This window comes from Sprattus sprattus (assembly GCF_963457725.1).
Source record: "Sprattus sprattus genome assembly, chromosome: 15".
NCBI lineage: Eukaryota > Metazoa > Chordata > Actinopteri > Clupeiformes > Clupeidae > Sprattus > Sprattus sprattus.
The window spans coordinates 31,052,903-31,078,035 of NC_137913.1; the positions used below are offsets into that span (position 1 = coordinate 31,052,903).

Sequence of the window (25,133 nt, forward strand, 5' to 3'; positions counted from 1 at the left end):
CTCTGGTTTAACAGCAAATACCATGACAACCCCTGGTACATTGGGACATCTAAAAACAAAGTCGACCAAAAACTTCTATCCCTTACACCACCATCCGATGTCCCCAGAGTGCCACGCACTGTGGGGAGTGCTCAAAAATGGAAAGCAGCTGAATGCCGTAGCTGGCTACTTTATTACAGTTTACCCGTTTTAAATTCTATCTTGCCCAACAAATATTTAAAACATTGGCTATACCTTGTAAATTCTATATTCCTCCTCCTTAAAGACACCGTGTCCGAAATTGACTTGGCCTGTGCCTCACAGAACATTAACAAATTCGTAAGTCAAGTTAAACAATTTTATGGAATATCCCAAATGTCATATAACATACATCAATTGACCCATCTCCAATTCTCAGTTAGGTTACATGGACCCTTATGGTCTAACTCTGCCTTTGCTTTTGAAGGCCACAATCAAAAGCTTACGCGTTTGTGCCATGGCACCCAATCCATACCACAACAGATTGCGTACCGATTTTCCTTGCTGCAGTCCTTACCGATGCTCTTGGACAAGTCAAGAAGTGACAGTGATCTGACACATTCAATTGACAGCATAGTGCATGAATGGATTGCTGGATATCCCTCAAGAGTTAAGGCGTTAAAGCTGGAAAACATTGTGTTACTAGGGTGTCCACACCACAAAAAACTTGACAATGTTGAGCAGTCCTTGATAACTCCATTGTGGGGACCTCAGGCACATCAGTTGCTCAATATTACAATCGTGCTGTGATGAAAGGAAAAGTTTTTACAACCGAGAATTATGGTACAACGAAAAAACATAATAGCTACACAGTAGAATTAAAAAATGGAAGCATTGGCAAAATAATTTCCATCCTAAGCATAAACAGCAATGTGCCTGTGTTTGTCATCAAACTTTTCAGATCTGAAAATGCATTTTTTGCATCTGAGACAGTGGGGCATATCAAAATAGTTAGTGTAACCCCTGCTACAGTTGCAGTGAAACACACTGATGTAATCAGAAAGGTTGTATTTATGAAAATGGATCAAATCATGTACACATCTCTTCAGCCAAATAGTATCGAAATCGATTAATTAATTACTAATTGCATTTTATCTTTTTGAACTTCCCTTACATGCATTGTACATTACCTTGTTTTTTATATTGTTGTTTGTTGTTGAATATCTTCTCAAAGGATGAATAAAGTTAAATTCATGAAGACATGGCGTTATTGTCTCTCTCGCTGCGTTGACTCCTTTTGGGATTCACATCAGTGACATTACTTACCAGCAATTACTTGCTGGGCACTGAGTTTCGACTTCCTCTTCCACAGACAGTAAGAGACAGGGGGCAACACAACACGTACAAGTCATGGAAATGTAAAAAGTAAGTAAAAGTATACAAAACAGCTTGATCGTCAACTAATTAACTAACTACACAAGCTATGCAAACCCCCTCTAAGACACAACATGGGTCAAAAAAAATCTATGCATTTCATCATTTAATACATGTCTTGCTTTTGATAACCATAAATCATTGTTTTTGTTTGCCCCTTCTCAATTTATGCGAGACACGTGGAGTTGGCAGGTACATTAGCTAATATTAGCTAGCTAGAATAGAATGGCATGGCATACAGACACGTGTTGACCTAACTATCGTTAGCTAACAATTGCTGACTGAAATGACATGCATGTTGAACTAGCAATGGCTTAAATAGTTAACACACAAGCACACATATACCTGCACACATTCACTTACAAACACACACACACACAAACACACACACAAACACACACACACTTTGTGATCTGGTGGAGATCCAGTGCAGTCAGCTGCAATCTGGCAACCCCTTTAGAGGCCCATCCACATGGCCATCCACAACGATAATGACAACTATAACTAAAACAATATAATTGTCCGCACTGACCAACCATCAGAAAAGCCTCTCACAAATATCATTCATTGTTTTAATCCCAGGCCTTAAAATTGATTGATTCTGATTGGCTGACAGTGTTTTCTATCGTTCATACAATCGCTCTGACAGTGATTTCCACTGTTATCTCTCTTCATTTCGTTGTGGTTATAGTGTGAAGTGTGGATGTTGCTGTTCTTATGCCCTAGAGCCATGGGGGTCAGTGACGCTGGGGACACTTTTGACAACCACCATTTTCATCCCCACCACTTTTGACAACAGAAAATAAAATCTCACCACATTGAAAGGAAAGCTTCTCAAAATGTGTTTCGTTCAGTTTGTTTGATGGGAAATGAAATCTTGATCCTCTAACATAAAGTGAGTGAATTATATGAAATCAACATTTGTATTCGCTTGTGTGTGTGTGTGTGTGTGTGTGTGTGTGTTCTCTATTTTCTGCAAAGATAATAAACATGTAACTGCACTTGCAGGTTGTAGCCATAATCGCAAATAGCAACTGAACTGCATAGGATACAGGTGAAAACTGATTTTTAATTTTAAACATATAGAAATACATTGTATTAACAAACTGCATTAAAATGAAAATATACATTACAATAAATTGCATAAATGTAAACATATTGATGGATTCTTAAAAAAGCTAATAGCCTGTAGGTATTTGATTCCACATTCAAAGTGACCATGCTATTGACATATAACTCTGACGTTGATGTTTCATTCCCACAAATCTGTTGAACCTTATCCTCCAAAAGTTTGTAATAGTTGAAGGCAACTGTGCGCTACTCACAGGAATTGTAGTTGAGGAATTGTGTAAAGGGCAGTCAGATTTGGGAACGCTCAATGTCACTGGCCAATTGAAACCTCAACCATCTCCAGACTTCTGTGAGTTTTTGCGAAAAGAGAACATTGTAAAACTCTGTTCGGGTTCTATCAATTAAAAATCTTTCTTTCATTAAAAAATAGCATGTTTGTTGAACATATTTCAAAGAGGCTATACTAAGCTAGCACTGCTGACTCCGGAATTAGTTTTTGTTAGCCCTGGCACCCACTGAAGGTCTGCTAGTGGTTACAATGGAGCTATTCATTAATGACCGCCAGTCAGATGCCATCACCTCTGTTCCAGTGCATTATGTTCATCTAAAATACATTTCTACATATTTCATAAGCGTTTTGTCTTCCGAGTGTTATGTGCTTTTAAAATTGTCTGACAGAGTTTTCAAAGTGTTTCTACAAAGTTTTGTTCGATTTGTCAAAATAATCCCAAATAAAAGTGTTGCTGTGTGTTCTAAAAAAGTCTTCAAAAAGTTGGATATGGTGTAATTATACTAGCAACTATGGCCTGGCTAAATCTCTAACTAGTTATCTACTAAATCGCTCCTGCTCTGAATCCTGTCTAGCATATATCACTTATAAATAAAAGTGGACTTGTGACGTGTGGATAACTTTCAGTGGAACCTACATGAGGTGAGCTAGTTACAGCTACGTTTGTTGAACACATGCAGTAGTTGGGTTATTTTACTGCTAGGCCCATAGATGTATGGCTAACATCATGAAGTAAGAGTGTCCGCTGTGAAGTGCGCTCGACTGGATTCCTGTTTCTGTCATCCGCGGGCATTAACCTAACACAGGTGATTTTAATGTTCGCTATGCTATTTAAAAATAAAATGTGCATTATCCTGCACTGGACTTGAACCTCAACACTCAGATACAGGAGTTGGCAGAGTTAAAAATTGACACCAAGAGCCCTTGAGTTTGTTATGTGTCTCTTTCACATCTCTTAAAGTTGTTGGGAAGGTTTTGTCACTTCAGACTTCTGTGTCAGCTGGCTACAGATACATCCACTTGTTTTTAACATGTTTTATCATTTTAGTTTAGCCCTAAACAATCCCTAGCTTTGGTGCATTTATATTGGGATAAGTTCATCATAACAGCAAAAGGCAGACACACAGTCACCCAGTGACAGATAGGACCATGTCAAATCCCATCTCTGTTCCCAGCACTTTTTAAACCAAACTGACACCCATGGCTTAAGCAAAATTTAAAACTAGTTTTTCCAGTTATCATGATAGTTCTTAGTGGTAGTGTGGGCAGCCTTGAACCAACCCCAGCAAAGAGTCACCTGCCGTCTGAATCAAGTACTTTAATGTTAATTTAACCTGGAACTTTACTTTACATTCACGTAGTGCTAGCACTGTAAAAAGCTATGAATCAAGTCAGCAATACAAAGATACACACACACAAACGTACACGCGTGCGCACACACACACACACACACACACATTCACACAAATATTCACACACATACAGTTGTACATGGGGGCAATCAGCCCCAAACAGCCCAACTACAAACAGAACCGCTTTACAAAACAATGTACCATACGCAAATTCAAGATATGACACCGAATGTAAAAAATAAACAACAATAACGAGCATAAATATCAATTAGACTGATTTCGATGTCACTCAAATGAAACATTAATACCATCATTATATTAGACTATAATTTGTAGCAGAAGACTTGGTCCACTCAAAAGAAGGTAGGAAAGGAAAGCACATTAATCTGTCACTGTTTCGGCCAGGCAGAGGAGGACTAGAAGCTTCAGGCAAACTGACCAGCTGGGGGACACGAGAGGCCACTGGGGCAGAAGCATCATATACAGGCCAGGGTCTAGTACTGGGTGTGTCATCACAATGTAGAGTCAGCTCATAGTGTCAGACAGGAGAGCAAGTATGTGTGTGTGTGTGTGTGTGCGTGTGTGTGTGTGTGCGTAGGATTTCTGTCTGTAAGGTATCTGTGTGTATTTTGTAGGGTCTTTAGAGGAGTGTGTGCGTGTGTGAGTGTGTGTTTGTGTGTGAGTAGGATTTCTGTCTGTAGGGTCTCTGTGTGTATTTTGTAGGGTCTTTAGAGGAGTGTGAGTGTGTGTTTGTGAATGTGAGTGTGAGTGTGAGTGTGAGTGTGAGTGTGAGTGTGAATGTGAGTGTGGTTTTATTATCACTGTTCTTTCTCATGTATCTGTTGCTGCATCTTCTCCAGCATCTCCTGCATCCTCTTCAGCTGTAGACATAAATGGGAAAGTCAGTACAGCATCACCACTAGGTTAGAACATCCAACAACTATACTACTATCGTAACGGTGTTAATTATCGGACGGCTTGTGTTATCGGCAAACGTTCGCGTTGTCATGTTAACCCGTTATAAAACTGAGCATATCTATTGTTAATCCATTATTAAACTTAGCATTTGTATTGTTTAACAGAATGGCCGATGTTTGACACTGTCCGATAACTGACATAGCTACGCTATGATATGAGTGCATTCACACTTTTATTATGATTCCTAAACAAGGAGCGCATTTTTTAGTTTTATAATGTATTTCCATGACTGGGTTTTGATCCTTCTCATGTCCTTCTCATTAACCACAACCGCAAGTTCAACCCTAACCCCATAACTTAATGAATGAATACAAAGACATTTAATTAGGAAATAAGGTAAAGACAGAAGGCATATGAGTTATGACACAAACAGTAATTCACTGGCTATAAAGCATCTTACCTCGTCATCTTTCATCTTGATGAGTCTCTCTGTCTCTGCATCTGGGGTTGAGATAGGCAGGATGGGGAGAGGGCTGTCCACACGATTATCCTGAGTTAGTTTACTGTCACAAAACAAACAAATAACTGAGTCATAAACAGGCAACAGTGTACATATGACTGCCAAAACCCATTGGCAAACTTTACAATAACACAAACACCATAAACATGGACCAAAAACTGTCATATTATATAAGCAGGCATTACTCATAATGAAATACTTATATATTGCTTTTAGAGATAAACTCTGTCAAAAAGATACTCCATACTCCACCACAACTAATACAAAGATTAATATTACAGGCATTCCCTTTACTGTCATGATTATATGGTCCTCTGCGAGTGTCTACACAACGCAGACACCTACACACACACACACACACACCTTGTCATGTCCTGTATGCACTGTGCTCTGTAGTTCTCGTAGTGGACGTCACAGGTCACATCCTTTAGGTCGTGCATGTGAGAGCGAATCAGCATGCTCCGCAGCTTCACAAAGTCACAGTGGGACTGATTCTCCACTGCAACACACACACACAGACATGTATTAATATTATCACACACATACACACACACACAGACATGTATTAATATAATCACACACACACACACACACACACACACACACACACACACACAGAGACCCACACACAGAGACACACTCATGTATTAATATAATCACACACACACAAACCACACACACATACACACACACACAGAGACACACACATGTATTAATATAATCACACACACACAAACCACACACACATACACACACACACATACATGTATTAATATAATCACACACACACAGACATGTATTTATATAATCACACACACAAACCACACACATATACACACACACACAGACATATAATATAATCAAACACACAAATACACACACACACACACACATATATTAATAAAATCACACACACCCAAACCACACATACACACACACCAGATATGTATTAATATGATCACACACACATACACACACACACACACACACACACACACACACACACACACACACACACACACACACACACACACACACACACACACACACACACACATGTAATATAATCAAACACCCACACACACTAGAGCATGGATCTGGACGAATTTTTCTGTCCGAGCCCGGCCCGGTCCGACAGAATAGTAACCGAGCCCGGACCGAGACCGACAGCCATTAGCATTTTTTTTTCCGAATCCGAACCGAGCCCGACGGAATTAATTTCTCAACTGTTCATAGTAGCCTACTAATGCCACATACACATACACATTATGAATATCCTGGCTTTATTAAACTGGGGCATCAACCGTTAAATGCTCTCTCTCTCACAAACAAGCGCTGTTAAACGCACAACCGTACACAAAAAGGCCAATAAGCATATTTAAATTAAATGATTCACATTGCAAGAACGTTCAGTAAAATGGTGCGGCTCCTTTAAGAGGACAAAGGTGACGCATAGTTTGGATGTAGCGACAAACATTTATGTGCTGTAACAGTGTTAACCAGTATGTGAGTAACGTGAGCTTTATTAAAGCATATTAATAGCGTGTGTAATGTGAAGCTATTTCATCCCGTTTGTTAACCTTTCCTGATGTCTGTATTTACTAGGGCTGTAACGATATTGGATCGAACCGGGAATCGCGACACTCTGGGCCACGAACCTGCATCGCGATGCGAGGAGGCAGAACCGCGACATGCCCTCAGCGGTCACGTGATACAAAAAGTTTGGTTCGCTAGTAAAGGCGGCTGCTTGCTTCAGTGTTGGGGTTGCGCAAAATTTACTCAGTGCAGTTCATGCAGGGTTTAAAGCAAAAAAAAATCCTGTGCCTGAACTTTTTTTGAATGTGGTTGAGTGCGAGGGGGTGTGTGGTCCGGTGGTGCACACATTTACAGGGTCAAAAAAAAAAAAAAAACATTTAGAAATGAATGATGGCAGATTATGGTGGGACTTTTGAAACTGCAATCCCAAGAAGGTCAGCAATAGTACTCCACCTCACTACAATATGGTACTAACACATGTAGCATTTACGATTTCTCTTGATATCAAGTTTTGCTGCTAAGCTTTGTCCTTGGAAGATTTCAAGATGACCTACAATCATAAGGTGACATGTTATAAGGGTATGTGAAATTCAGTCAGTGGAAGAAGATTTGATTTGCAACCATTTCATTGAGGATCTATGAAAAAGGACAGTGATCCACTTTTTAAACCGTTGAAGTGCAACAGTGTAGATAATACACGTAGATAATACAGATTTATATTGCAACAGTTCCATAATTACTTTGTTCAAAAGAAATAATCGTAAATTAAAATGTACATATTTTATTCTAGCAGTAAGTGCTGAGGCATTGGCTATATTCATGTTCCTGCCTGGCAAGTGTTACGTTTTGAATGCATTGTCATCTTCATCCAAAAAACGAACGAGGACATTGTCTATGTTGTTGTTGGTGAATTTGTCGACATTTAAGAAAAACATGCCGTTTTTTAGCTTTTCCGAAATACGTCTTTTGGACTCTGGTGTTATGCCATGTGTTAAAATAGCTGGCATGCTGATTGGATATTGACAGTTTATTCAAAGCAATTTTGACTTCAGCGATTTTTTGGCATATATTCAACAGGGGTTGGGCGAGCCTGGAAGACAGATTGTGTTCTGCGATGAACGTACACAAGCGTATTTCAGGGCACATTAACGGTCAGTTATTGATGCTGGTACATCAGATGTGGTTGTAAAAGCGTTGTGTGTTGGATAGCGCGAACTGCTCTATGAGCGGGTGATGAAGTGGAAGCACTGGAAGCACTTTTCCCCCGCTAGATGCATACAGAAGCTTTCTTGAGCTCAAGAGAGCACCTGCTTCTCTTAACTTCTTACACCGGCTACCAAAAGGCTTACCGTCCTTCCCCATCTCTTCTATCCATGCCCAGCGCCATGTATTTTTCAATCCTTTATCAACTAGGAGGGCATCATCCCAAGGATTCTTGAATTTACTCTGCTTCGGTGTGACAGTATCTCTACGTTTGTCTCTACGTAGCATAAGGCAGAGCCATATAGAAAAGCCGGTGCTGAAAGCACATTTTCACAAGACCCGCCCCAATCTACTTCTGATTGGCTAATAATGTTATTTTGAGCGCCTGAAAGTTGTGCTCCTTTCATATCATTGGCAGACGAACTCATAAACTCGAAAGTAATGGTGATGATATCGAGACGTGTGTTAAAAATATCTATATATATATATAATTATATTAGACTTTTTTTCCGCAGCCAAACGCCACACGCCGGAAATCCGGCACGGTGCCGGAATGCTTTAATCCCTCCCTCTGTTCCGTTTTCCCTACCTACCGTACCTACCATCCTTAGAGTGAGTATGTAGGGTGTTCCGTTTTCCGATTTCCCATTTCCGCGTCGAAAAGAAGTATACCCAAAGGACCCGTATCTGTACTCATAACGGTCAAAACGCTGAGTGTGGAAGCAGGGTACACTGTCCATTCTCAACGGCCGCCATCTTGTCAACGTAGCGGAAGAGGCGGACCCAGGCAGAGCCGCTCAGCTCGAAAAAGACGAACGCGGGGCTTGTCGCGATCGTAATTTCCGGTAAGTGCACCACGGAGTATTAGATTTGGAGCAGCACTCACCTGCTGAGAATCTGCGTACCTAGTGAGTGTGTACTGTGTACTGCGTATAAGTATAGGTACGGTAGGTACGGTAGGTAGGGAAAATGGAACAGAGCCCCTGAGTTCATGCTCCCAAAGGTTGCGCGTGTTGTCATGAGCCTGCCATTTGCTTGGCAGATAGAAAGCTGTTTCCCTAACAGAAAGTCTGAAGCTTGAAGTTCTTTTCAAACCTTTGCTTGGGTAGCACTGCTAAACTGAGCAGACATGCAGACTACATTTTAGTAATCTCATCACGTAACATTCGTTTTCTAAAAACAATCACATAGTATTGCATGTTTTACTGTGGTAGAAAATACGTTAGCTTAATGCTAACGTATATGGGAAATCCTATAGAGACTGCGCTAGGTATTAGCATCAATTAATTCACGTTAATGTTTTTGTATGAGCCCGACATTTGCTTCGCAGATAGAAAACAGGTTCCGAAGTTTGTTGAATGTTTTTCAACAGCATTGCTTTGAGTAATAAAAACCTCAATATTTGGTTATAAATTGTTTCTTCATTTTTTTATAGCTCATACTTATTCTAATGTGAATTAGAAAATATATTTTAAAGCAGCACAACGGATCAATAGCTATTCGCGAACGGCATGCTAGCAGCCACAACTAACGAAATCTCTTGTGCTGACATTTGACATTATGACAAACTAGTTACTCAACGACTGTCCTTACACAGTCAAACATCAAGCAAGTGCAATACAAGACAAAGCAAGACGGCAAATAAGCTACTTACTAGATCTGCAGAAGGTAATCAAAGTCAGGTCGGCGGGCATCAGCAGGCAAAACTACAGAACGCAGTTATATGCCTAAGGACCCTTGTATCGCAATGGCACGGAGACAATTCTCCATATTAAAAGTCATTGTAGCGACCCAAATTTTTTTAAGCTGTTATTTTAAGGTTAAACTGCTTATCCTAACCCTAATTATGAAGTATAATTGTTGCATAATGGGGCTTTAAAAATCGCGAGGTAAAACAAATAAATAATAATAATAACTAGAAAATGCATTTCCTGAAGGAAATACCAGTGCATGAAATGCAAAAGTTAGGAAAGGAAGAAGAAAAGAAAGAAGAGTGAAAGAAGGAAATAAGAAAGGAAAGAAGAGTGGGAGAAGGAAAGAAGAAAGGAAAGAAGAGTGAAGAAAGGAGAGAAGAGAGGATGAAGGAAAGAAGAGTGAAAGAAGGAAAGAAGAAAAGAGAGAAGAGTGAAGAAAGGAAAGAAGAGTGGAAGAAGAAAAGAAACCAGAGTGAAGAAAGGAAAGAAGAGTGAAAGAAGGAAATAATAGTTGAAGAAGGAAAGAAGAAAGGAAAGAAGAGTGAAAGAAGGAAAGAAGAAAGGAGAGTGAAGAAAGGAAAGAAGAGTGAAAGAAGGAAATAATAGTTGAAGAAGGAAAGAAGAAAGGAAAGAAGAGTGAAAGAAGGAAAGAAGAAAGGAGAGTGAAGAAAGGAAAGAAAAGTGAAAGAAGGAAAGAAGAGTGGAAGAAGGAAAGAAGAAAGGAAAGAAGAGTGAAAGAAGGAAAGAAGAAAGGAGAGTGAAGAAAGGAAAGAAAAGTGAAAGAAGGAAAGAAGAGTGGAAGAAGGAAAGAAGAGTGGAAGAGAAAAAGCGAGTGAAAATATTGAAAAAAGGAGATAAAAATGGAGTGAAGAAGAGAGATTGAGTGTGAGAGAAAGTAGACTGAGAGGGATAGAGAGAAAGATGGAGAGATGGAGAGAAAAAAAAGTAGAGAATGGAAGGTGTCTTAATGTTCCTAGTTACAGTTAAATTGAGAGGGACAGAGAAGAGGTTTCTTTGATTTGGTGCAGCTGTCAGTGAAGCACAGGTGCAAGCCAGTTTAAAGACCCTATTATGATGTCATAATGGCCCAATGTAAGTCAATGGGAAAATTTAGATTCGTTTTTATTTAATATCTTAAAAAGTATAAAGTTTAGAAAAGTGAAAAATACATAGCATAAGTGTCCTTTACAAGACCTACGCGACAAAGTTTGAATGAAGTTTCGACGTTAAGCGGTTCGGGCTGAATTAATCGCAGAAAAAGGTAACAAGAATAAGAAGAAGAAGAAGAAGAAGAAGAAGCCTAGGAATAACAATACAGGGCATTTCATGCACTGTAATAATAATATCGTGGGGTGTATCGAACCGTGGGTCAAGAATCGTGATACGAATCGAATCGTGAGGTAGGTGTATCGTTACAGCCCTAGTATTTATTAACCAGCAGCAGACGTAAAGGAAAGGGAATTAACCCCGAAGTTAAAAACATGTAGCCAATCTAATTCGGCCGTGGAGCATTTTACTCCCCTGCAATCTAGGGTTAGGGTTAGGGTCAGAGACAGACAGCAGGAAAGGTTAACACACGGAATGAAATAGCTACACATTACACACGCTATGCTTTAATAAAACTCACGTTTTATGCTACACTTACGGAGGCACAACAGACAAGTCTTACCATTGAAGATCTTTTAGCACGCCAACATTCGTTCTGAAACTATCTACATCCAACCATCGAAGTTTAATCCATGTTGTTGTGGAGAACGAGAGTTGCATCAATCATATTTCATTAAAACTTCACACTTCTTACATTGGACATATCCAACAGCCTAATAAGAATCTGCATCGTCTACTAAGCAGAAATATCTCCATACAGTAGATTTCCCTTCGTTTAGTATCATTTTAAACTCTCTGCCACCTGTAATCATGTTGTCACGGACATAAACAAATTCCCGCCAAGGGAAGAAGGCTGTTATCCTAAAATTTAGGACCTAAATGTGATTTATTTTATTCTCAAAAACGAACTTTTGCATCATGTGAAGCAGACAGTTGGCTTCACTATTTATTAAGATATTTTAAATTTGGAATGTTCAATGCATTATCGCGCTGATGTGTCGAGCCGACCCGAGCCCGCTTATACATTTCTAATATTTTTCCGAACCTGGCCCAACCCAACGGGTTCAAATGGGCTCGGGTCGGGTATCCATCCTCTAACACACACACACACACACACACACAGACATGTATCAATATAATCATACACACACACACAAACAGACAAGTATTACTATAATAACACACACACAAACCACACACACATACACATACACACACACAGACATGTATTAACGTCACACACCTTCTACGATGCCCCAGGGGTAGACACGGCCCCGCACCCGCAGTCCCCGTGTCTCCACCACTGTGTTACTGCCGATCACCGCCAACGGTGTACACTCCTGTTACACACACACACACACACACACACACACACACACACACACACACACACACACAAACACACACAAACACACACACAAACAAACACAAACAAACAAACACACATAAAGTATTTGCATGCTATTGCCATCCATCTGGCTATCTATTTATCAATCCATTCATACATCTGATAGCTACGGAATTATAGTTGTATTTTGTATTTGTATTCATTTGTTAAAATCAACTAATCAAATGAATCAATGTATACAAGCAGTGTACATCATGTGCATATCCATCAGTACATACTGAAGAATTAATATGATTATGTACAACCATTCCAGTGGTGGACGAAGTAAACCAATTGTGTACTTGAGTAAAAGTACAGTTACATTGCATTGAATATTACTCAAGTAAAAGTAAAAGTATTCACCTCATTTTTTTACTTGAGCAGAAGTACAAAAGTATCTGCCTTCAAAAATACTTAAGTATTAAAAGTAAAAGTATTTTTTTTTTTTAACTGTCACATCAAAACCCCTACTTGAACAGGTGAACAATGCTTTACATTTGCCTAATCAAACCCAAAATACTCAAAACTATATTATCTTTAAGTAAGACCAAGTACTTTCCATTAATTTCACTTGTCATAAACAGAGTAGTCAATAGCATTCATTCATGACCTTAAAATCAGAGATTCAAAAGTAAAATGGAAGTTTTTACAAATAACAAATACCAATCACATTCACAACTGTTTAAACTCTAGAGCCAAGTTAGCTCGAGAACTCGAGAACTAGCAGCCCAACCAACAAACTGAACTCATAATATTAAACTTTTTTTAAACTAATATTGAACTTGGCCGAATAATGACGCTTCGCTCATATGTGCTTGCCTTCTCCCTCATAGGAATGAATTGCGAAGTTACCCGGCGTTAACGTTTGGTGAGGGAGGCTGTATTAAACTGGCACTTAGAATCTGGCACTTAGCATCTCCACAGATAATTTGGGTGCTAGCATATTGCTTTGGATAAAAATACCTGTTAATGTAATGTATTTCAATGTAATATAATCAACCGGGGCATATTTATAACCACTCTGTTAGTAGTAGTCATGTAATGTGCTTTTTAAAATTTGATGGCGAGTTCCAGAATGCCGACAGCGTAGTGTTCTTAATGCAGAGGCGACACTTGAAGTAATAGGACTCTTTTTTTCTTTTCGATGAATTCAAACAATTCGGCTAAATAAGGCCAGGGGTGTTGGGCACCAACTTCTGTTTCATCCGATGATGCTGCAGTCAGCTCCTCAGCCATTTACCTGACAAATAATATTAATAATCTCTAGGAGTAAGAACTCTCAATGACCACAAGCACGTACACCACCTTGTGCTTCCAGCTCCAGTGTGACTTTGTAATTCTTCAATCAGGACGACACCTGTTGTTAACTTCAGCAGATAGTCACGCGCTGGGCGCTGCCGCTGATTGGTTATAGTCGCGAAACACTTTGACCTTTTGGTATTTTATAAAAAAAAAAAAAAGGAACGAGTAAGGAACGAGTGTTTCTGTAAATGTAAAGAAGTGAAAAGTAATAATTTTCGCTTTAAATGCAGTGAAGTAAAAGTATAAAGTCTTACCAAATAAATGTACTTGAGTAAAGTACAGATACATGGAAATGTTACTTAAGTACAGTAACGAATTACATGTACTTCGTTACTGTCCACCACTGAACCATTCTAAGACACTCCTGTAAACAGAATCCTAGCCACAGAATCCTAGCAACAATGAACTCAATGAGGACATCAACTCTTAAGTCTAGGCCTCCTCACCTTCAACTCTTTGTCCAGCTGTTTGAACTCTTCATCCTCATCCGAGTCACACTCCGGGAACTGGTAGACTTTGATCCCAAACTTCTCGATCTCGTCTCGTACCTGGTGCAGAGGCGAGCCGGGATTAGCATTGCTTCTAGCATTAGTGTGAGATTAGCATAATTCCACCTCATTACTAGACAAACAAACACTTCAGAGTTTCCACAACAACTCTGTAGACAAACACAAGCTGTCCATTGCTCCTCAGCTTCTGTACTATAGACTACATATACTTGTCTCCCCACCATACCAACATGGTGTATTACAAACACAGTGGACCCCTAGACTTGCCTGTAGTACATCTACACTTAAAGTAACAGACTGCATGGTATTTAGTAAACACTACCGGGCCTGTTTTTGCTGTGCTGGAGCTAAGTGTGCTGCCAGATCAGAAGGGAAGAACAGCTGGATAAAGATGTGGAGAGGCATAAGCCTACCCAATAATAGCTTAAACAGCAAGGGCCTCAAAGAAACCACAGGAGAAGACTGCACACTGAAGGGAGCTCCCAACATGTGTTACTGATTCCAGCACACCAGTCATGCTTCCAGTGACGCTTCCAGTGACGCTTCCAGTGACATAAAGCTCTTCCTCAGACGTCTACATTAAACAGTGAGGGGCCTGAGAGGCCTCAGTAGATACAAGGAGCATAAATGTCGGGACCAATAGCTAACATCTAAAGCTACACGGCACCGCAGTAGAATATCTAGCCATACAGCTCCTCCTTTACTGATGCTGTAGGGTCAAATGTCTTTTAGCCCGTTAATTCATTGCTATGACATTAAATGAAATACAACATCCTGCAACTTATTCAACCTCACATTAAATTAAACCCTTTCTTGTGCTTGAAAAAAACACAGCAAATGTAAACAACAAACAAAAACAGCAACATCTCATGAAGAATGCAAGCCTGTCCTGACCAGGTAACTGCCCCAGGTAAACATCTGTTTAAGGGTTAAATGTTAAAGCATCAAAGTGAGTGTTGATAGCATAATTGGCGAGGAACTGTGCTTCTCCATGACAGTTTATTAGAATGTCTGATGCAATAAACCTGCAGAAACTAGCACAAGGAGAAAACACCTGGCGTGCTGATACAAACATATACACACACACAGGCACTGGCACATACACATAAAAATCACTCACACACACACACAGAAAACACTCACATACACACACACACACACACACACACACACACACACACACACACACACACACACACACACACACACACACGCACGCACGCACACCCATATACACTGGCACACAGACACATACACATAGAAATAACTCACATGCACACACACACATACACACAAACACACAAACATACACACATACATACACACACAGGCCTTACAAGAGGCAAGTCTCACCCTGTCCTTGAGTTTCTTGATCTCATTAGGAGTGAGGCAATCAGCCTTGGCGATGAGAGGAATGATGTTCACCTTCTCATGGAGTGCCTTCATGAACTCCACATCTATTGGCCTCAGCCTGCACAGGACAGGACAGGACAGGGGCGATTAATCAACCAACTTCTATTGTGTTAAACACGTGTGTGTGTGTGTGTGTGTGTGTGTGTGTGTGTGTGTGTGTGTGTGTGTGTGTGTGTGTGTGTGTGTGTGTGCTTACCCATGACCAAATGGTGGTATGAAGTATAGACAGCAGTGTACACGGTTGTCTAGAATGTTCTTTCTGTTGAGCCCGCTCTCATCTCTGAAGTACTGCTCAAACTGCTGATCAATGTAGTCTGTGATGGGCTTCCAGCTGTGTTAGACACAGTGCAAGACAGAGAGAGAGAGAGAGGGGGAGAGAAATAGAGAGAGAAAAGGGGGAGGGGTTATAATCCTTCATGTGTACCATTATAAGGATAAATGCTAAATAATTAAAGCGCATAAACAGTGAATAATGAACAGATATTGACATCTCCACATCTGTTTGGGATAAGTGAATAATGAACACATATTGACAGCTCCACAGCTGTTTTGGTTAAGTGAATAATGAACACATATTGACAGCTCCACAGCTGTTTTGGATAAGTGAATAATGAACACATATTGACAGCTCCACAGCTGTTTTGGATAAGTGAATAATGAACACATATTGACAGCTCCACATATATATAAGTGGACACACACCACACACTGTTAATTGTGTGCATCATTGCTATGTCAACATTTTCACTGAAACCATCCTACAGTAAGATTAAATTAGGTCAAATGTTGTTGAGATACTGGACCTTAAGGCTCTTATGAAGAAGGTCACTGCACAGCGCCTCTTCAAAAAGACCTTAGTCATATGCACACATATGTGTGTGTATATGAAAATATATGAAAACACACATAGGGATCAGCTAAATAAATATTAGTTCAGGAACCCCTACAGATACATTCAGGATCAGCCTGATTCAAATACATCAGTTCAGTGTCATCTACAGATCAGTCAAGGATCAGCCAAACATTTCACAATACACTATAATCACTCCAGGACCAATTTAAGGACCAGTTTAGAATCACATACGATCTGTTCAGAATTACATACAATCAGTTCAGAATTACATACAATCAGTTCAGAATCACATTTGATCTGTTCAGAATCCTGTAACGACTGGATAGTTTTCCTGAACAATCAGTTAAAGATCAGCCAAAGATCAGTTTGTGGTTTAGCCCCTCACCACTCGTTGTTGTTGACAGCATCTCCAAAGCCGGGTGTGTCCACGATGGTGAGCTTGAGCTTCACGCCCTTCTCCTCGATGTCCACCGTGTGTTTGGTGATCTCTACTGTCTGGCTGATGCGTTCTGCACACACACATACACAAACTCAATCAGTACAACCACATAGAGGTTAAGCACACAGACACAGACACAGACACAGACACAGACACACACACACACACACACACAGACACACACACACACACACGCACACACACACATCTGAGTGTAAGTAGAGGATTTCTTTCGTCGTTTCAATTCAACCACTGACTAGCTTGATCTTAACACCCGAAGAGAACCAGCCTATGCTGCCCATCATACGTTCACATGAACACTACATACGCCAGACTATCTCAGACTAGCTGACTCCTTGTGCTTCCACGTCTAGCCCGTCTGAGGAGCGGGTGCTTCCTTCTCCTCCCGGTGGAAACTATGATGCAATCGGATCAGTGGATATTTGGAGAGCGCAGCCAGGAGGGAAATATGTGTGGAAAATGCTCCCCAGTTCAGATGCCTAGGTTTTGCAGGGTTACTGGCTGGAGAATATGCAGTATCTACTTATCTTTACATTTCATTGTTTGTTTGTTTGTTTTGAATTACTTTGAAAGATTAAACATGATGTATGTATATGCCATTTGTCACTCAAATAGAATTGTCTCCATTCCTGCATATTTTATTATCGTCCTCTTTAGTCCAATTACCAGCTGCTTTATTATGGGCTTCTGTTTTCAAGAAACCAGCGCTAATTGAGCTTCAGAACCTCCAATAAATCTTAAAACGCTTTCATAAAGTGGATTATTGTCCGAGAAACATGGTAAATAGCTATTGTTATGCCAGCATAATAGGCAATGCTTTATGAGTCTGTTGTCATGGTGATGAGGCAGCAGAGGCTGTCAGTAGTGGTTGTCATGGAAACGTGTGATTTGACGGCGTCATTCTCACCCTCTGCGTTCAGTAATTTCCTGTCCTTGTAGAGGTCTGTGAGAAACAGGCTGTTCACCAAAGTGGACTTCCCAAGGCCAGACTCACCTAAACAACATCAAACAACAGCAACAACAACAACAATATAAACAATAAATACCAACAATAGACTATGGTTACCAAAGACACTAAATACAAAAAGGTAAATCTAAACTCCTTGGCTATGAACTAGGCCTTAGTGGCCCAGTCTCAACATCTAAACATGGCATTCATCCCCAAATGAGGCATAGCCTACATCACCTTCCAAATTCGATATTTATTTTGGACAAAGAGCCACTTTCACAGCACACACACACACACACACATTGCACACAGCACACAGAACACACACACACACACACACACACACACACACACACACACACACACAGCAAACAGCACACACACATACACACAGCACACAGCACACACACACACACACACACACACACACATACACACACACACACACACACACAATCACACACACACAGCACACTGCTGAGGGTTGGATGCTGGACTGCATTTCATACTGGCCTCAAAGTCAACCTCAGTGGCCACTGTGTGTGTGTGTCTGTGTGCGTGTGTGCGTGCTCTCACCGGCAACCATGAGTGTGAAGTCAAAGCCCTTCTTCACAGACTTCCTGTGAACTTGGTTGGGGAGCGTGGCAAAACCCACATACTGCCTATCCTGAAACAGAGAGAGAAAGAGACAGAGAGAGAGAGAGAGAGAGAGAGAGAGAAAGAGACAGAGAGAGAGAGAGAGAGAGAGAGAGAGAGAGAGAGAGAGAGACGGTTAAAGAAGGGGTTAAATGTGAGAAAGTGTCCCAACAGCAACGTGATTGAGAGAAGGAAACTGAAATTGTGAAATCACATCAAAAGACATGACATACTGGCTACAGCATATGGAGATTACAACAGAAAGGAGTCAGAGGCATTGGTTCTGCTCCACAGTCAAACCAGTCCAGCAGACAGGACAGGAGGTTTGCCTTCTGACGACAGACAAGCAAATCAATGAGCCTTTTCACAAACTCTCACACACACACACACACACACATGCACACACACACGCACACACACACGCACACACACACACACTCTGCCAACACAGCTCAGAAGCTCCCCGTCTCCCTCTTGAGACACAAAAGCTGAGAACCCTCAGAAGTTCCGCTACCCTCTGCGACAGACTAGAAAGAAACAGAAATGAAGCAAACACACACACACACACAAACACTCACACGCTTGTTAAAACAAGAGAACAGTCATCATCGAAGAGGGAAAAAAGAGAAATATGGAAAACTGGCTCAAACTCCAATATGCAAGAAAGATGGTGTGAGAAATTGTAATCTCACAGAAAGGGAGGGAGAGTAAAGAGGCCTGAGTGAGAGAGATTTTCTGTCCATACATTCCACTTTCTCACATAATATTTTTCATACTATCTCCGTCTATTAGTTTTTTCTCTCCCTCTCCGTCTTTTTATCTATTTCTCTCTCTCTTTGTCTCTCTCTCTCTCTCGCTCTCTGTCTGTGTCTTTCACTCAGTCTTTCATTCTGTATCTTTCTCTCCGTCTCTTTCACTCCATTTCTGTACCTCTCTCCCTTTCTCTCACTCTCACTCTTTTCTCTATTTCTGTTTTCTCTCCCTCTCTCATTTCCCACTCTCACTCTCTTCCCCTCTCTCTCTCTCTTTCTTAGTTCTCTCTTTCTCTCTCTCTCTCCCTCTTTCTTTTTCTCTCTCTCTCTGTTGTTCTGTACCTTCTGTCTTGAGCTCCGTGCTCGTGGGCAGAGGAGTTTCTCCGCTAGCTTCTCCTGTAAGATTGCATCCATTCCAGCTGTGGCTACGGCTACGGCAACCCCACCCAAGCCACGCTCACACAGCTCCGGCGGAAAGCTCTCACCAAACCTCTTGCCCACTCGCCCGCACGCTCGCTGTTCAGGTTCCTCCTGCACTCCTCACTCTTCCTCTCTCACTTCTTCTCCTTCTCCTCTCTCACTCACGCAGACTCCTGTTTATTTCACTCTCTCTCTCTCTCTCTCTCTCTCTCTCTCTCTCTTTCTCTCGCTCCTTCTTTTGCTCTCTCACTTAGGAAACCTCTCCCAAATATTTTTTATTTTCCTGAGTACTCCCTTGCTGTCTCCCTCTTGCTCTGTCCTCCATTCACTCTCCTTTTTCTCTCCTCCCTCCTTTGCTCTCTCTCTCTCTCTCTCTCTCTCTCTCTCTCTCTCTCTCTCTCGCCCAGGGCACCCCATAGTTCTCTGTTCAGGCAGGTAGGGGAGGAATTTTGACATTGAGTAAACTTCCTGAGAGAGTGAGCGAGAGAGAGAGAGAGAGAGAGAGAGAGGGAGAGAGACGGGGAGTGACAGAGGGAGGGAGAAAGAAGGAGAGAGGGAGAGGGAAAGAGAGAACGAGAGGGAGGTAATTTGGGGGATAGGAAACGAGGGGGAGTAAAACACCAAAAAGTGAAGGAAGGTATAAAGAGCTACCATTCATTCCAACGTCCCTGTACTGCTCTATATACACACATGTACACACACACACACACACACACACACACACACACACACACACACACACACACTGTCATTCATTCCCTCAGTCACTCCTCCCCCATCATCTTGGATAACTATGGCTTTTGGGAGCTCTGGAATTACAAAAACATACACTAGCATGAGGGCACACATACACAACATAAAGGAACACACACACACAAAAACACACCCGTACACATATACCACAAACACAGTCACACACACAAACACACACTCACGTATACACCGACACACACACACACACACACACACACACACACACACACCACAAACGCACACTCACATGCACACTCACACACACACTCACACACACACACTCAGGCCCCACAAACAGACACACATGAGACTGCACTGACAGGCCCTACTATAAAAGACGAAAAAGTCCAGATAGAGAGGAAAAGAAAGAAAGAAAGAAAGAAAGAAAGGAACAAATACAGTTGCGTCACCCTCACTCTAAACACAAAACAACACCAATGTTACTGCTAGGCTGGGCATGAATAAGTATGTTATGCTTTCACTGGTGTATGTGTGTGTGTGTGTGTGTGTGTGTGTGTGTGTGCGTTTGTGGGTAAGTTGCAAAAGTATTACCAATCATGTAACAGTATTACAGAGAATGCCAAAGTATTCGTGCAAGCATGGCAATATTAGCGAGTGTATTACAGTTTCTATAATCTATATATAATCTATAATCATGTATAAATTACCTGACTAAGCCAGAAAAATCAACTTGCTTGAGACAAACACCACTGCAGGCTAACCTACTAAATAAACAGGACCTAGGCGCATGGCAGTAGCACATTTGGTTTGAAATGGTTCATACTGTATACTTGTCCTTGATACCTTGCAGGTTATCTTTCTCACCAATGATATAGTCTGGAATGCTTCTATGAATGACATAGCCTACCCTTTATCATGACCAATGTAACCAATAGTAACCAATAGACCAATAGTATATAGTATATAGTATGCTAGATATATTGAAGTAGTATATAGTATGTAGTCTGCTAGATATATTGGAATCAGAATCAGAATCAGAATTCTTTTAATGGCCAAGTATATTCACCCATACAGGAAATTGACTTGGTGTGGTTGGTGCATAAGACATAACACATAACATAACAACAAAAAAGCATAAACAAGAACAAAGGACAAATGTTTTTAAAGATAATAATAAATAATTTGGGCACATGAAGGGCAGTTAGTTTGAGTACATAAACCCAGAGTCAGTGTGATGCAGGGGGCTTGTTTGTGAGCCCAACTGCCATGGGGAAAAAACTGTTCAGGTGGCGAGAGGTTTTGGTCTTAAAAGCCTGGAACCTTCTGCCGGATGGGAGACTCAGAGATAGGTGGTGACCGGGATGTGAGGGATCAGTGATGATCTTCCCTGCTCTCTTGCTGGTCCTTAAGTGAAACAGGTCTAGAAGAGACGGCAGGTCGCAGCTGATGACCTTCTCGGCTGACCGAATTATCCGCTGCAGTCTGCTTTTATCCTTTGCAGTAGAGGCAGCGAACCAGATGGTTATTGAAGAGGTGAGGATGGATTCTATGATGGCTGTGTAGTATTCCACCATCACTTTCTTCGGAATGTTGAATCTCTTTTACTGCCGAAGGAAGAACATCCTCTGCTGGGCCTTCTTGATTTTGGAGGTGATGTTCTCCGCCCACCTTAGGTCTTGTGCCATGACTGTTCCCAGGAATCTGAAAGACTCCACCATGTTAACTGGGGAGTCACACATGATGAGGGGGATGTTTGGGGCTGGGCTCCTCCTGAAATCTGCTACCATCTCTACAGTTTTTAAAGCGTTCAGCTCCAGGTAGTTCTGGCTGCACCAGTATATAGCATGCTAGATATATTGGAGTAGTATATAGTATGTAGTCTGCTAGATGTATTGGAATAGTATATAGTCTGCTAGATGTATTGGCGTGTTGTACGTTATATGTGTTCATGTTATGTGCCATGTGAAGAGAGACTCTCAGGCATCTACCAATAGGTGGCACTGTCCACCTTAGCAGCTGGGTGTGGGCTTGTAATGAATGACACTTAAGATCAGATCTCAGAAGTTCTGTGTTTCTCAGGGGCAACGGTGAATGGTGAAAAGCAGTGTGTGTGTGTGTGTGTGTGTGTGTTGTATGTGTGAGTGCCTGTGTGAGATAGAGATGGTGGGGTGGGGCAGACTTAAACGCTTTGAGCAAAATACCTTTTCTTTACACACACACACACACACACACACACACACACACACACACACACACACACACACACACACATTGCATCTACATCCTTTCACAATCATCCAACTGCTCAGTTTTACTGTACATTCTGTGTGCTGTATACCTATAGGCAGTAGCACTGTCTGTGTGCCCAGGTGTGTGTGAGATAGATTTGAGAGAGATGGGGAGTTATGATAAAAGCACCAATTGAAAACCACAAAGGAAAATACACCCTACCCCTACAAGTGCTATGTGCTGACAATCCTGCTTCTGCCAGGGTGGTTCACCCTTCAACATGGTCTGTTGCGTTAGGTCCTCTGTAGTACTGTTTAGTGCTCAATGCTGTGGCTCTGTGTCTTCATCAAGGGGCAAAGACAAATGTTTTTTTTTTCTGCCTCTCTCAAAAGCAGGACAAGATGGACTAATAGAGAGCATGAGAGGAGAGGGGGAGAAGATACAAGAGGAGAGGGGGAGAAGACAGGAGAGGGGGGAGTATGAGAGGGTAAAGGGGGAGGAGAGGAGAGGAGAGGGAAGGAGAGGAGAGGGGGGAAGAGAGGAGAGTATGAAAGGGTAGAGGTTAGAGGGGAAGAGAAAAGGAGAGGAGAGGAGAGGAGAGGAGGGGGGAGGGGGAGAAGAGATGTGAGGAGGAGAAGAGAGGAGAGAGGGAGAAGAGACGAGAGGGGGAGAGGAGAGAAGAGTATGAGAGGGTAGAGGGGAAGAGGAGAGAAGGGGAGGGGGAGAAGAGAGGAGAGGGGAGGGGGGAAGAGAGGAGAGGAGAGGGGGAGAGGAGGGGGGGAGAAGAGAGGAGAGGAGAGGGGGGAAGAGAGGAGAGGAGAGGGGGAGAGGAGAGTGGAGGGGAAGGGAGGGAGGGGAGGGGGAGGAGAAGGAGGTTTTGTTGAATGGAACAGATGTCCTGCGCTGGAGAGACACAATAGTCTCGTTCTCGCACACACACTGCCCAGCTGCCAGTCACACACACACGACCTGGGGCTCACACACACACATTCACAGTCACCCTAACCCTACACTTACAGAAAACTCTATGAATACACAGGCACAAACACAGAACATGAAAACATAAGCATGCATGAACATACAGAAAACCTGCTGACACACCCACATACTCCTACTCACATACAAACACTCACATTTACATACTCACAAACACATTAACCTACTCACATACACAGAAGAACACACATGTTCACAGAATGAACAGTGTTACAGCATTCACCATATGTGAGCTCAGTGTAAGAAAGCGTGTATGTATCTGACAATGTGTTGGAGAGACCAAATAAGGTGACTGGGTAGTCATCCTCCATGAGCCAGGCCAACCACTTAGCAGCAGGCATATCAATGGTCAAAAGCTTCAATGGCCAAAGTCAGCTCACCCTGATGCTGTGTAGTCTCCACTGTGATGCTGTGCAAACCTCACAAGCCACTAGCAGCCTCTCTACTAGGAAGATGTAATGGTGGCCGCTGGGTACTTGAGTCCCTGGTGCTTAAGTGATGTGTTAGCGAGACGCTAGCACAACCTGCCGGGGGTTTTAGCCTCTTTGCTAGCACGCCCGTCTCCCATGTCTGAGGCTGCTGATCTCAGGACAGTGCAGGATTGTGCTTCTGCTGTGATGCTGATGTAACAGCGCCCAGCAGGTCCAGAGCTGTGTGCAGAGATGGGCAGTATTTCAATTACTTGTATTTGAAATACTAGTTAATTTACTTTTGAGTATTTTGTAATTTGTATTTGATAGTGCCGATAAAAATCGAATGTAATTTGTAACAAAATACTTTAGAGTGGAGTAATTTTGTATTTAAAATACTCAAAATACTTTCTCCAGTGTTTAGGCAGAAGGAGATTTTTTTCTGTCGAATTCTACCACTAGACCATCTGATCTGCCTCTGAATGTCATTGTCGAATCAGGCATCAGTCAATATGCCAAAAGTGGAACATTTTTTTTCACAAAACAGGGCTCAGGTCGAAAACTTAGATAGCTGTCTTGATCCTTGTCAATTCATCTTCATTAGTACACCGACTAAAAGGAGGTTCTTTCAAAGAGCGAATCGAGTTGTTGCACTGAACGTTAGCCATCTTGACAGAATGTGACTTAATCAAAGCCGTATGATGTCCTTATACGCAATTACGTATGACGAAAGCATGGTGGGGATAGCCCTCCCGGAAGCCAAAGAGATTGCAATGAGAGTCACATTGCCAAAAATACTGATGTTTACCTATATTCAGCGAAAAAATTACACTGACAGGTGTAATAGGCGGAATATGTGTGCGGGGGCAGGGGCGTGGTGGCGGCGGTTACAAACATGAAAGCCCAAACCTGAATGTTCTGCTATACCAAATTGAGAGAAAACTGAAAATTCAGAAAAAGTATTTCCTGTATTTTAAAAATACAAAATACATGTATTGTATTTTGTTACATTTTCTGGCAA

At 41.6% G+C, this 25,133-nt stretch overlaps 1 protein-coding gene and 1 pseudogene across 2 annotated transcripts in view; one reads left to right on the forward strand and one right to left on the reverse strand.

The window, feature by feature from the left end:
- LOC308376383 (tripartite motif-containing protein 16-like) overlaps positions 1–25,133 on the forward strand; it is a 270,456-nt pseudogene that overhangs the window by 8,458 nt on the left and 236,865 nt on the right. The window lies entirely within an intron of this gene.
- Positions 4,758–19,814, reverse strand: septin5a (septin 5a). Its single transcript, XM_080852344.1, has 11 exons — positions 19,686–19,814; positions 18,532–18,622; positions 17,914–18,000; positions 16,932–17,055; positions 15,890–16,024; positions 15,634–15,751; positions 14,218–14,319; positions 12,326–12,422; positions 5,906–6,041; positions 5,483–5,585; positions 4,758–4,985 (listed from the first exon to the last, which is right to left on the reverse strand). The coding sequence occupies exons 1-11, from the start codon at positions 19,755–19,757 to the stop codon at positions 4,923–4,925; spliced, it is 1,128 nt and encodes a 375-aa protein (XP_080708470.1). The 5' UTR covers positions 19,758–19,814; the 3' UTR covers positions 4,758–4,922.

Bases quoted from the DNA above. Each gene is read 5' to 3' on its own strand.
- septin5a (XM_080852344.1), bottom strand. From the start codon at position 19,757: ATGGATGCAATCTTACAGGAGAAGCTAGCGGAGAAACTCCTCTGCCCA. The intron at 18,001-18,531 runs GTGAGAGCACGC...GATGTTGTTTAG, and splicing joins CTTCACACTCATGGTTGCCG to GTGAGTCTGGCCTTGGGAAG. The intron at 6,042-12,325 runs GTGTGTGACGTT...TGTGTGTTGCAG, and splicing joins CCCCTGGGGCATCGTAGAAG to TGGAGAATCAGTCCCACTGT.